The 14812-nt window shown below is 38.4% G+C and overlaps 1 protein-coding gene across 1 annotated transcript; it reads right to left on the reverse strand.

Moving 5' to 3' along the window:
- Window positions 1-1348: 1348 nt before the first annotated feature.
- bcl2l12 (BCL2 like 12) lies at window positions 1349-12904 on the reverse strand. Its single transcript, XM_036148601.1, has 7 exons — window positions 12736-12904; window positions 10344-10515; window positions 7380-7557; window positions 7093-7197; window positions 4924-4997; window positions 4341-4604; window positions 1349-3552 (listed from the first exon to the last, which is right to left on the reverse strand). Exons 2-7 carry the CDS (start codon window positions 10428-10430, stop codon window positions 3511-3513), a joined length of 750 nt encoding a protein of 249 aa, XP_036004494.1. The 5' UTR covers window positions 10431-10515; window positions 12736-12904; the 3' UTR covers window positions 1349-3510.
- Window positions 12905-14812: the final 1908 nt, after the last annotated feature.

Raw genomic sequence — 14812 nt, forward strand, 5'->3', positions numbered from 1 at the left:
CTTGAGATGATGTGTTGTGAATTGGTGCTACAGAAATAAAATTGAATTGAATTAAACTGTAACCTCAAATTAAGGATTCCGAAATTGTCCCGGAGACTTTGGTATGCTGAATCATCAAGAGTTCCTTCCACTGGAACTAAGGGGATGAGCCCAAATTTCAACCAACTAAAATTAAAAGCAGTCAGAAAAGCAGTGTTCTTCAAACAAATGCCAAATAAAGACTCCCCTATCAGATTACTAGACAGAGGGGCATGATTTGTCACTCTATAGAACTCTTCTCCACTTTCCACATTCTTTAAATTTTTCCATTCAGTTTTATTTATATAGCACAAATTCACAACATATCATCCCAAGACACTTTACAAAGTGCTATCAAGAGGTCTTGCATTGCACTTGGTGATGCAAGACATGGGTGCAGCTGCTCTGCCATGGAAACCCGTTCTATGCATTCTTATGTTACTCAGCCAATCTGAAAGGCACAGGAAGTTTAGAGATATGTAGCTATTGACTCTGCTGAAAGTTTGTGACCTTTGTGTAGTTCGTGCCTCAGCATCCACTAACCCCTCTCTGTTATTATACATGGCCCAGCACGTAATGTCTATTTTTGTTTAGCTCCCATTGGGCAGAGGTTGATAAATCTGGATTCAGAAAGTGAAAACTCGGCCTAGTTTTCCTTCATCCTGGTTACTTAATCAGGGGATTCTAGTCCATGGCTTCATCCAAATACCCTTAATGGTAGCTTCTAGCTCCTGTTCCTAGCTCCTGTTGCTTGACCTTTCGTGGGGTCAACAGTAAGAACTCTATCATAAGGTAAGAAAGGAGCTACGGATGATGTGCCGAATTCAGACAGCCTTTAACTCCCATGTCATTACGTGACGGAAACTCACATGACTGCACTATTTGGAAAGCGCTTATTATGGCGACTGCTAACACATTTCTGCTTTGACTGAAGAGTTCCTACTCTATAAGGGTATTCAGATTGAGCCCCTGTCTATGCTGTGTAGTTAAAGATGCAAATGGTTGGAACTAATCTCTGGACTGGCTTTTTACTGTCTGAACCTGGATTTAGGTTTTATTATTAAAACCCCTAGAAGTTGATATGGTATAGAATGGTTGCTTGCAGAAGGTTCTATTTAGGAGGTCAAATTTACTGTTCTTGGTTCAGGGTCCTCTTTTATGCCACAAGGTCAATGGGACATTTGAAATATCTGGTTATGGAATGTAAAACATTTATCAAATAAAGGAGTGGACAATTATTCCAGTCAGATATTTTCTAGAGAGAATGGATTCAATAGCTCCAAAATAATTAACTTGTACACTACAGAAAACAACCATAAGAGTGTAGTTATCAATATATTCTTTCAAGTTTAATAAAAAAAACAAGGGAGGACATATATCAACATTTAATTTAACAGTCAGTTAGAGACATTGGATGCTGACTATAGAACATTATTTTTTTTACATCAGCAATTTCTCAGAATAAATAAAGACATAAAACTTTTTTACTCTGCCTTATATGACTAGGCAAAAATCTAAAATACAATAATATTTAAATAGCAAAAACATCACAGCTTCCCTTCTTCACTGTTGTGCAATGCAGAGTTTAGGTTGTGTTCCAGGTGGCTTAGAAACTACTTTAAACCTGTGTCACATCTCCTGCTGCTCCTTAAACTAACAGAACACAGCAGGCTTAGTACTGACTGTAGTATCAGGAATCTCCTGTCAGAGAGCAAACACAAAGGAGAAATATACACTCTTTTTCACATTAACAGAAATTATTTTCAAACCAGATGTGAACAAGAATGACTAAAAGAACTCTGACATCCTGTTGGTCTATCAACAGAAGATTATTGTAAACATGTTCCACAAAGTCCTGATCCAGCACCATCCCCAAATCTTTTTGTATTTATCAAATATTTTGTAGTTTTTTTTTTTTTGTTTTTTTAGAAAACCCCACCAAAAAACAAAAGTAGTGATAATAGTACAGTAATGTATTAGCAGCTGACATTTGAACAAATGCTTTTTAACAGTACTCGTACCATTTAGATCAGTACATATTAGATGTACTCATCAGAAACTCTTCAACTCAAAATGAGAAGCCTATGCCAATATTTTGACTAAAAGGAAACACATTTTTATGTCTTTAAAAAAACATATGGTCAGGTTTAGGAGCTGGCCATCAGTCAGTTGCAGTTGAACCCATAAACTTCAACAACCACTGAATTTTCCCAAACAATTTTCACATAGTATAATCAATCTAAATCACATAATGTTCATTTATCTATGCATCTATGGGGCATCGAAATGGGAAGTCATGTTGACATGCTCGTCATTTCTGTAAAACTAACTATTCTAACTAAAAGGTTTTTCAGAACATGTTCAGGATACATGATCAACTATGGCTAGTGAAGAAACGGTTTCTAAGAGCCTTGGGCCGGTTAAAATATCATAGTATGCTAAAAATTTCAGTTTCCTAACCGCATAAATTCTCTCATGTTGTTCCTACAGTCTAAAGGGGTTTTTATTGAGTTGCCTGAGAAAATTGCAGGGTGGCTGTACAGCCACTCCTCTGCCGCAGCACCACCCGGGCTGATTACCCAGCAAATATCTGCCGCTGTGCTTGTGCTGCTCAATGAAGAGCAAAACAGCTAAAAGAGATAATCTTCAACACCACATTCACTTGGAACCAACAACAAAAGCTTCACCAGATTGTATATTTTTGTCTCACTCAATGTATCAATCAAAATAAATATACATAAATGTTATAAATTACAATATTACAACTGGAATATGGCATGTATTGTTGGCATCACAAGAAATTATTGTAAATTTTCCCCTTAAAAAGATATTTCATGATGTTCTGAATATTTCATTTTAAATTCACGTTTACAAACTGTGACAAAGTGATACTGTTAGTTTTTATCACACCGTGAGAAGGTCGGACTTGGCCATGTCTTGCTGATATTTTTTTTGGTCATAGCAAGCTAAACATTGTAAACAATCTTCCATGAGCGTTTCCAATTTTAAAAATACTAAAAAAAAAGCTGCTCCTGTGCCTTTGCCACTCACACTGAACATACCTGACAATAAAACTTGCCATAAAACATCATGTATACAAGGAGATTTCTGTCTCACTGTGGGACTACATAATCCAATATGTAACATATGAGTAGTTTTTTGTTTGTTTGTTTCCTCCAATACATAGTTCAGCTTACCTGTTGTAGTGGGCTTAGATGTGGTAAATATGGTAATCACACACTAGTGGAAGTGAAAACAGTTCTTACTTTCAAACTGACAGACAGGTCCTTAAAACAAACTCTGGGTAACATTGTTTTGATCGATTCCTCTGATCCAACAGCAATCAAACAGACTCGTTCCATGTAATGCGACAGAGCAGATAAAACTCTGTTGGTCAGTTTCTGAAGAGAAGCAGGGTTCCTCTGTCTCTCTGTTAGATGGCAGGCATCATCCAGTTCAGCATTTGTTTGCAATAAACAGACATCTGGGCAGTCAATCCCACTCCTCTGTCCTCTCTATATTGAGCACATTTTCCTGGAGATAAAACACAAGCATTTATGAGTTGAGAGAAAATCAGCTTTTGTATCATGCTTTCAGGGTAATACAACCTTATCTCAGTAAAATAGTACCAGAAAAAGTTATTTCTTTCAGTAATATGATACGAGAAAATGAAACCAGCACCATCATAAAGTTCTTTTCCATCATAAACACTCTAAAATGTCCTGCTAGGTATCTGCTCTCACTAGGAATTGATAAAACCCAACAGACCCACATCAGAAGACGACTTATCTCCCCAAGTCATCACTGATTGTGGAAACTTCACACCGGACCTTAAGCAGCTTGGATTCTGTTTCTCCCCACTTTTCTGCCAGACTCTGGGAACTTGATTTCTAAATCAAAGCCAAACTTTACTAAAAAAAAAAAATTGCTGCAAAGTCAAAGACCCAACGCAGACAACTGTCCACCGTGGCTAAGTCAAAGACTTGATGCAATCTGCTGGGTTTCATTAGATAGGATCGACTTTGTAAAGTGCCCTGAGACAATTTGTTGTGAATAGCTGCTTTATGAATAAAACTCTATTGAATTACATCCATCTTAAGAACATGGTTTTCTTGAAAAAAGTTTCACCTGACATCACCTGCTCTTTTAACAAAGAAACAGCTTAGTTGTAGTTACTGAACGACTTTATAAAAGCATATTTAGACCCTTTTAACATCATTTTCTTCTGCAAAACCCTCCAACATTAACAAATATATGACTATCACATAAATTAACTTTTTGATGGTATTGTAATTTCCTGAGAATGTAATAAGATCACTCACCCATCCTCCATGACTTTTGACCCATGGGACAAAGTTGTCCATGTAGCGCTCTGCGTGGCCATTCAGCCGTTGCGTTCCTGTGGCTGTCACCATCCGCCGGTACACCTCCATAGAAACAGCTATTCGTTGCAGAGTTGGACTAGCAGATGGTTTCATGGGGGGAGCCTCAGCTGCCTGACTTTTTCCAAAGAAGTCTAAAATATTCTCGAATGATCTGTAGGAAAGCCGTGATAATTTGTTGATCAGCTCTGGATTCTCCTGGATCTGCACACAAAGTGACAGCAGCAGGTATTGTTTATCGTAAACTTTATTTTATTCTACATTAAACATCCAGTTTACATGCCTGGTATATTATCAAAGTTTATTTTGCTGAATAGAAGACAGGCAGTCACATTCAGCATGTTAAACCTACCAATGTCCTACCAAATAATTTGCATTAAAGTAACTGAGTTTTGACAATTATATCTTAGGAAATAAGAAAATATCATACATTCAGCTTTGTTTACAGCTAAACCAAATAACGTTTAATATCCAACAGATGTATCATCTACAATTACACATCTTATTACATAATAATACATACCTTAGTGTTCATAACATCGCCTTCTGAACACAGCAGCTTCACAAGTTGCTGTGCCAGTGCTTCGTTATCATCCACTGCAAAAATATAGAGGCATCAGTTTAGTTCCATGAATGCATCTTAAAGCTCTGGGTGTCTGTCTGCAATAAATGATTCAGACCGACCAAAAATGGCTGCCTTTCTCCCTCCACTATTACTGCCCTTGACAAAGAATGAAAATGTGATTGTTTCTATTCAATAATAATGACCTAATCCAGTCCTTGTTCACCTCGGCTATTCAGAGCATTACAAGGGCAGCAGGAACCTTCTGTCTCAGTTGTTGGTGGTACTGGTTTCTTTCCACAGGGAAGACCATGCAATGCTCAGAGAAAGCTAGAGCGCTACGTCTCAAGTCGTGGTTCAGGGCAACTGTGGCTCAGATTCCTGCTTCCTCCCGTTACGTGAATGTGCCCAGTTCCACTGCCTTGCCCTGGGTGAGTGCAGTTCCACTGTGAAGCGGTTTCAGCAGTCAGTATGACTAGAGAAGCACTGTATAAATCCAGCCCATTTAGCTTTGGTATGGCTAAAAAGAGACTGAAAAATGACCAACAAAGCTTGAGGAAATGTATTTTCTATAAAAACAACATGGCAGCAGAAAACAGGTTTGCAGCAAACTGCAATGCAAATTTCTATAAAGCACGCTAATCCCTCATGTAATCATTCTTGTGCAGTATTGCCTGGACCAGAACTGAACAAGGTGAGGCAGGGTTAGGGTTAGCACTTTAGTTTCTATGCTTGTGAGATCTGGAATAAACTCCCTGATGTGCACAAACTGTTTATTCCTTCATATCTGGACTGAAACATTTCTGTTTCCCGAAGCTCCCCCATCAAGCTCAATGTTAACTTTATTAACTCATTTCATTCAGCTTTTTATTTGCATAAATTTGTCTATTTACCAGATCTTTCTTTTTATATGATGCTTTGTGTTTTTATATATCTGGTGTTTTTATTATGTCTTATCTGTGCTTTATTTTTCCACCCATTGAACTACCCTGTGTAGGAATGGTACTATACAAATAAACCTGCCTGGAGCAATGTCTTTTGACTCAAGACATGACTAAACTTAAAGGTTCATTTAGCTCTAACAAGCTATAAATAAAGTATCAGATGGCCATATACATAATAATTTAGACTAAAATGTCAATATTCTTATTCTAAATTGTTTAGTATAAACATTTAAGTACATGGAGTACTTAAAAGTATTTTATCACATTGGTCATTAAAGAGGTTAGTTTGGATTTTTTGATTTTAGCTTCTCTAAAGTTATTATCAGTAATAGTTTCCTTTACCTGCAGCAGAAATATGTATCACAGAGAGCCAGAGAGTAAATACAGACATCTGATTGGTGGAAGCTATCAGGTAGTCAGACCAACTCTACCTGTTTTACCTGACCTATTATTTCAAGACTCAAACTGCAAATGTGCATATCAGTGAGACAGAAAGCTGTTAGTAGATCAGCAGTCTACAACATCACTTTTTGAACAGTAATACATCACCAAACATAACAATGCAGTTTGGGGCAGAAATACATCAGTGTTTTATGTGTTTCAGCCTGCCACATGTATCAATCCACCAGATCAACTACAACTTGCCATAGTCAATGGAAATGTATCCGAAGCTGCTCACAATGAACTGATCCACCAAATGAACTGATGAGGTGGATTAATCCAGCAAACATTTGCTTGCCTTGTTACTCTCCGTTAATTCAAATAGGTTCCTACCATTTCAAATGGTACAGACATCTGATTGGTGGGAGCTATCAGGTAGTCAGCGGAGTCCGCACATACTCAAGGCTGACTCTGTCTGCGCAAGAATGTCGGGGCCTTTATTCTGAGAAGCTCAATAAATTTGAGTTGAAAAGTGAATTTACTTATCTCAGAGAATTTGACATCAATATTTTAGAACTAGGCTCAAGTTGGAATCTATGTATTTACTTGGAATCTATCTATAGGATTTATTAGTTGAATCTGTTTCGTAAAAGTGCCTTAGGGGAACGTTTGCTGTGAATTGGCAATGAACAATATAATGAACTAAAACCAAACTGAATGACTAAAATAAATGAACTTCTCTATGATCTAATTTACTGAGATGCACTTGTGCTACATAGCAATGAATAAGTTGGAGTCTGATTACCAGACGGAGGCTTTAATCCTGGACTTGGGCTCTTTATCTTGGTGGACTTCTTTACAATGTTTTCCAGCTTCTGTGCTATTTCATCGTAGTAGTCAGCTGAGTGACCTGTTTCAATAAAAATCATAAATACATTTTAGATAAAAAAACACTTCTTCTGCAATCAAGGTATCATAGGTAACAATTTGCTTCTTTAACAATCACAAAGTTTAAGGTTCTGAAGAAGACATTAAATAGTGTCAAATCTGTATTTGAGCTTTCAGTGGGACGGGTGTAAATGTGGAACTTACCAGGAGAGACCAGGTCATTGGTTGCACTCCTGCCAGATGGCAGGTCACTCTGCTCTTTTATCTCCTTTACCTTCTTTTTGAAGAACGAAGCAAGCTTTTTTTTAATGTTTGCTTGTCTTAACTTCATCTTCTTTTCACTTTCATCTTCATCCGACGATGAGGAGGGAGACAAGCTATCCTGCCAAAACAACTTTTTCATTTTAACACTGAATCTTTACACCAAGTATAATTTACAGTATCTCAGTTAAGTGAGTACACCCTTCATATTTTCTTAGTATTTTTACTGTACCATTTTATGGGACAACACTGAAGACACTCTGATCCAATGTAAAGTATTCAGTGTTCAGCTTATAAAACAGTGTCAATTTAAATCACTGATGTCTAAACCGCTGGCAACTAAGTGAGTGCAACCCTAAGTGAAAATGTCCAAATTGTGCCCAATCATTTTCCCTCCATGAGGTCATGTGATCCGTTAATGTTAGAAGGTCTCGGGTGTGAATGGGGAGCAGGTGCGTTAGAAATGGTGTTATCGCTCTCAGACTGCTCACTAGTAGTTCAACATGACGCCTCAAGCCAGAGAACTCAGAAGATCTGAAAAAAAAAACGAACAGCTGCTCTTCATAAAGATGGCCGAGGCCATCAGAACAAAGAAGTTGACAACTGCTAGCGTTGTTGTAGAGGTTGAAGGGGTGGGGGCCAGCCTGTTAGTCCTCAGACCATATGCCATACAAAGCATGCGTGGCAGCATCCAGGTGTGGACACAGGCAAGTGTGTCTTGCCTACAGCTAAGCATAGTGGTATAATAAACATAATTAAAACCACAGCAAGCGATCACAAAACCTTTGTCTTTGTGTTCCTCCAGTCAGACTGTTCTCTCTCTCTCCGTTGTCTGTCCAGCTATACTTTCTTTTGACCACAATGACAGGTGATATTTTTCGCATGACAGTTTGAACCAGGGGTGGACTGGGACAATAATTCTGTCCAGGAATCTCATACCATCTCAGGCCATGCCACCACCAGCATTACCTTAGAAGCTGCAGGTGTGTTTTGTGCTCTACAAGGTACCTGAAGGTTCCTGCTCTGACTCCTTATTGCTGCTTTTCACCACCTCCATGCCAGCAGGAGCTATTGCGGCACTACTGCTGCACTCAACTGACACTGCTTTCATGTAAAAAAATCTATTCAAATCCACTTAATTTTTTAATGTACTATTTAATACATTGGCTATATTAAGAAAACAACAAATATTTTCTGAAACCCATTGGGATTTTGCCAGATTAAACAAAGTAATATAACAACAATTTCAATATTTTTAGAATTTGAGTTTATCCAGGGTAAACTAAATCTGAATTCAAAGACATTTTAGAATTTCACTTATTTTCCACTGGCTCTTTTTTAACCTTTTTTTTTTTTTTTTTTTAAATCAGTACCTTAAAACCTTTGTTTAATTGCATCAGTTTTGACCCTTGGTTCCTCACAGAGAGACTCATATATGTATTAAACTATCGTGCAGGATTGGCTGCTGGCCTTTTTACTGTTCACCTCTAGTGTTTATTTCTTAGCCTATCTGCTCCTTTATGGAGAGAGAAAAATATCAGTTTAGTGCAAATTACTACATCAGTGGCCAGTGCTTGTTTTTTCGACCTCTCCCTCTTTGCTCCCCTTTCTTTCTTTTTTTACTTTCTCATTCCATTTTACATGGTCTATAAGGGTTCCGGTACGCAACTAGCTGTGTATCTCTCTGCGCTGCGTTTGACACATTTTTGCAAAGTGCAAATGGAGTGGATATTGTGATTTCTTTGCTCCGTCTGCAGGGAGGTAAGAATCTCCATAGCAGGGTTTGCAGTCATGAGGAGACAGCAGCAGCTGTCTATGAGGCTGACTACAGAGGTGGAAAGGGAATCACGGCTCCCTCAATAACAGAAAAAGGATGATAAGTTGTGGTTTTTTTATTAATAAATCAGTGGAGCAGGGATCTTTTCCCTCTTGCAACTGCAGTTTGGGGAATTACAGGCAGATACTCGGGTGAGTCGCATGAACGGCATCAATGTTTTTTATTAACAATGACCCGAATCTCTGTGATCGCTGAGTGGGCCTGGCCAGGTCAATTAAATTATAAAATGTGGTAAAGTAAAAAACTGTATGTTTCAAACAAACAAATATTAATAAGTATAAATATCATTTCTACTTTTTTTAATAATTAGTACATTCAAGTGTATTGGTTTATTTATTGGGCCCTTTATATATTTCTGCTTTTATTCTTAATTCTGTCCTCCACAGTGAGAAAGTCCCAAGACATTAAAGGGGGCATAGTATGCTTTTCAGTTCTTCCCTGTCACATTGAAATCATTCAGTTGTCTGTATAAAGAGGAAGTCCAATGCTTCGGTCTAAAATCCTCATTAATTTACCCTACGATGTCCCCCCTATTCTCTTCCATCACCAAGATCTACATCAGCAGCTATCATAAAAGGTAATGGAAGGCAACCTAACTCACTAAATACATTATTGTTTTGAATGTTTTGAATTATTGCTTTGAATGCAGGGCACTTGAAATATTATTGCATACCAAATAGCACTGCAGTGTTGCTCAAACTGCAACTTCAAAGCCAACTGAGATGTAATATATTGTGCAGCTCTAGATGAGACCATCAGTGAAAGTGGTCTTCAAGTAAAACTGTGGTTTTATAATTAGTTTAAAGGTTCACAATCTAAGATCCCTTTTTTTACATAAAACCAATAGAGAAGTGTGAGTATGACAATTATTTGTCAGGTGATAATTACTTTCACACCCTCAAAAGAGGATTCAGGCAGCTGGGACTAAACCTCTTCATGGCCTTAAGAAAACATTTGCTTACCAAGGCTACTACAGAATCAAGGCTTCAATTGTCTTTTTTAATTAAGTCTATGACTTTTACGGAAAATAAAAACACAGACAGTGTCTAATAAAACCAACAGTTTCTTACGTCTGTTTGGTGGGACTGCTTTGCCTTGCTGCTCTTGCCCAGTGATCCTTTACCACGGATAATTGAAGTGCGAGGGAAGTTCTTCATGAGGTCCTTGAATCCAGTCTTCTTCTCATCTTCCTTTTCTGCTTGAGAATCAGATCCATCCTTTTGTTTGGACTGTAGTGTCAAGCTAGTATGAAAAATAGATGCTCAACCACAGGACATGCATGGGCTTCACTATTCAACTTATCTTAGTTTAGAAATGAAGTGTAAAATCTGTTCACCTTTTACAGCAGTTTTGATGTACACTGCTGTTATGCAATAAGTACAGACGTCTTGAATACAGCACGTACGATAAGCACCTATCATGTCAACTTTGTTTCTCAGCTGAAATTTTTCTTATGGAGCCATCAAAATAAAATTTGCATATGTTCCTAACAATCCAAGTAATCCTTACAAAGAAATCAAAGCAGATAAATCTACAAATTAAGTTAAGGGGAAGAAGTGGAATGACACAGGGCATATGTATTGAGCCCCTAAAGTAAAGCATGTGCAAAAAGGAAAAGAAAACCAAGAAAGCAGCTGAAATCTGTCAGGATGCAGAGAGCATCCTAGTAGATACAGTGTGTGCAAATTAATATCGCCTGGTTTAATATATACTAATGGCCTAGAAAAAGGGCTCTCATTAGCCAAGTATTGCACAGAGTTGGAAATTTGGTAAAAGCAAAGAAACCTTTACATAAAAAGTCTGGTTACTGCTGGATGTTTAAAAATTCTGAATGTTTGATGGAGCTCCATTATAACTATAATCCTGAGGGGAAAAGAAAATAATTTCACCATAAACCAGCCCCGGGCAGGTGACCCTCACAAGACTTCTGACAAATGAGTCACGAAAATAATCAAAGGAATTGTCCAATACCCAAGGAGTACCCACATAGAGCTTCAGAAAGACATGGAAGTGGCAGCTAGAGTTTTTCCCAAGAAAACAGTTGTGGACATGGAATAATGGACTCAACCGCAATAGTCTAAGAAAAAGCATGTGGAAGCTCAATTAAAGTTTGCTAGAGAAGATTCAGACAAGCCAGTGAAATAGTGGGAAAGTATAGTCTGGTCAAATAGGGCCACAGAATCGGCCCTTTCAGAATGCATAGAAAGGACCCCCAGAACCTTGAAGATCAGAAGGAAAAATGAGAGAAATCACATGAGAAAAGCCTCTGACTAGTTTCTCCATATAGGGAGAACCCTTAAAGGAAAGTTACTATTATCAACAGTACAAGACTATTGAACTTCCTTGTCAATTTTATATATGTCATCCCATGTATATATTTCATATGTTATTTCTATGTTTTATGCTCTTTTTGTTCATAATTTGTATCTAGCTTTTATGCTGCCTCTTGCCCTGGTTGTCATTGTAAATGAGAATTTGTTCTCAGCTGACCTTCCTGGTTAAACAAAGATTAAAAAAAAATACCTAGAAAGACTTTTTCACAGTAAATTGTTTTTTCTGCTTTTGCACATACTTTATTTCAGGTGTTCAATACCTATTATCTGTGTATCCCCAATTAGTTATCCATAACGTCCATTGTAGACTAATTAGCTTTGATTTTGGTATATGTGTGAATTACTCGGGCTGTTACCGACTTCTGGAGTTGATTTTATTTCCATGGCCGCAACTGAGAAAAGAGTTGATGTGTTCAGTACTTATACCTGCAGTATGCTTTGGTCTAAACCATTCATTGTGTCAATTCTTTTCTCAGATGATGAATTGAGCACAGCATTAAAGAACTGGTAATTGATTTAATATTTCTTTCTTTTGTAAGTGGCCATGGTATAAGCAGGATAATGGCTTTGGAGGTGTTCATTATCAGAAATGAATGGAGTTCACAGAAGCAACCTTCCTCCACTTCACGTGGGATGGTTGCTTCCTCGCCTCCGCGGATGCCTCCATTACTCTCTGATAATGGACAACTCGTTGGGCGTTATCCCTTACATGGCTTCTAAACTGAAATCAATCTAGAGATGCCAAAGGAGCAAAAAAACACCACAACCCCAAAGTTTTATTCACAAACATTTTACCTTTCAATCAGAAAAACCCAAACAAGAGATTTTTTTAATCACAATAAGTCACTACAGACTCAACAAAGCATCATGATTGCAGCTCATCCTCAATGCTGATCAGCAACAGCACTCCCAGCACATGGGGAAATGTTAAAACTAAAGTTACTTTCTATTTTATATATAATACAATTAAGATTCAACAGTAAACATATAAAAAAGAAAAAAATTGACTTATATTAATATCTAATTAAAGAGAAAAACTGATTTAAAATAAGAAGATATTACTTAAATAACGATTGGGCTTTACTGTGCTTAGATAAAAAAAAAGAAAAACATGGATGAGCAGCGTTACCTGTACTGGTTATAATCCTCATAGGCTCCAGCGATCCTGCCGGGCCTCTCTTTGTGAGATGTGGATAGAGCTCGTTCAAGGAATGCCTGGAGGACTAGATGAGTCTCAGCCTTGATCTCTATCAGCGAGACCGACGAGACAGAACATCTACGATCTGCAGGCTCTGACATGCCTAACATAAGAGCAGATAAAAAGTAGCACTCTTCAGGTTACTCAATACATGACAAACAAACAGCTTGGCACATTTACACATAAAATACTGTTTTTTTTTTCTTTTAAAAATCGCTTTGTCACAATGGGCTACTGATTTGAATAACTAGCTTTACTGTCCGATGTGACACTTTTGGTTTCTCCCCAGGAGAATTCAGACTAGCAGGTTCCTGTTCCAGCTCATGGGGAATGCTTTAGTTTAGGCCTTGAACTGATAAAGGGAGTGCTAGAGTCTTTGTTCTCTTTAGGACTCTGACTAGAATCTAGACAATAACATAAAACTCTTGTGCCGTCATTAGATGATAATAGATTTCATTCTTAGTGTGATTTATAATAACTTGCGCACGTGTAATTCAAGGTTTTCTGGAGGATTTTCTTGAGATTTTGTGTGAGAATAGTTCACCGGCCAGAGATTTGGATTTGGCAGGAATTTCTAGGAAATCAAGACGAATTTTAAAGCTGGACAGATGAAAAGACGAGATGAGAAGAGAAAGAAAGTCGCTGCTGGACTCTGGAAAGCCTTTGTTTTTCTCCAGGCTTTCCGGAGAAATTGATGCTGTGTGACTCCTAAACAGACTGTGTCCAGACCTGCAGTATATAGTTATTGTTATAACAGAATAACTTTAATTTCTCAAACTAATTAAGTGGATAAAGAGACAGTTTGTTATTTTCTGCTGGCAAATTTAGAAAACGGAATCATTACATTTTTCCAGAGATGACGACTCCAGTTTGACACTCTGACTCGCGTCGCACTTAGGTCACAAATATAGGACTTCAGACAAAACTTAGTCTTGTGCCCTAAAACAAATAGGCCTGTCGCCATAACCAATAACTCAGCTAAGCGCACGATAAATTTTAATTACATGATTAATTAAAATAAACTTGATAATTAGCGTATGCATGGCCCCCCTGTGTTAACCTCTCCACTTCCTGAGACTGGATAACAAAAGGCCTGTTCACACTACACTTTTTTAACCGAGCCGAGCCGAGACCAGTCTGAGCTTGGATCAGTTAACCAAGCCGAGACGACCGTTTACACACCACACTATCCCGGTTCCTTGGTTGCTCCTCGCCTCCTAGTGACGATCTGCGGTACTGCTGCTCTCTGGGATTGAAGGCAGGTAGTCTCGTGAGACCATCCTGATCTCGCGAGCTTTCAAGGTTTCACTCGCAGATCAGTCTGGCTACTCTCCGTTAAGAAAATTTGGAGCCGTTCACCAAACGAACGTCCAATCAGCGTTGGCTTTGAGGCGGGTTGAGGTGTGACGCAACGAGGAGCGACAGTTCAGTCTAAACAACATGGCGGCTTCAGCCGATGAAACTAGCGTTAGCGTGGCTATCGAGCAAGTTTTATCAGAATTACAGAGTATTTCTTTGCTGAGCTAACGAGCTCTTTACCTGCAGCAGCAAGAGTAGCTTGGCTTGTGGTTGTGTTTTCGTCGTCGCTCTGTTACGAGTGACGACGAATCTGATTGGTTTATTTGGCCCGTCTATCACCAACATAGGCCAATCAGCTAACCAGTATTTTCGCCCCTTCCCAAAATTACTTTAACAGAAGGTTTCCAGATGGATATGTGAAGCAAATCTATCTGGCGGAGTCAGGTAAGAAGGCGGGACCGAGCAAATCAAAATGCAGCACCCGTAACATTCTGGATGTTATGGTTAGACAGAGTCGGCTTTTGGGACGTGATGGATAAGACAAACTAACGTCTAATCAGGATTTACAGACGCAGGAAAACACACAACAGACACTGAGGTTCATCACACTGCTAAGCAGAATCATCTCTGGAAATCATGTGGCACGGTAAGGAAGCTGGTATTATATTAAAATCTCTGAAATTTGTCTGAATGGAGTGTGAATCGGGAC

This window comes from Fundulus heteroclitus, chromosome 16, assembly GCF_011125445.2.
Source record: "Fundulus heteroclitus isolate FHET01 chromosome 16, MU-UCD_Fhet_4.1, whole genome shotgun sequence".
Classification (NCBI taxonomy): domain Eukaryota; kingdom Metazoa; phylum Chordata; class Actinopteri; order Cyprinodontiformes; family Fundulidae; genus Fundulus; species Fundulus heteroclitus.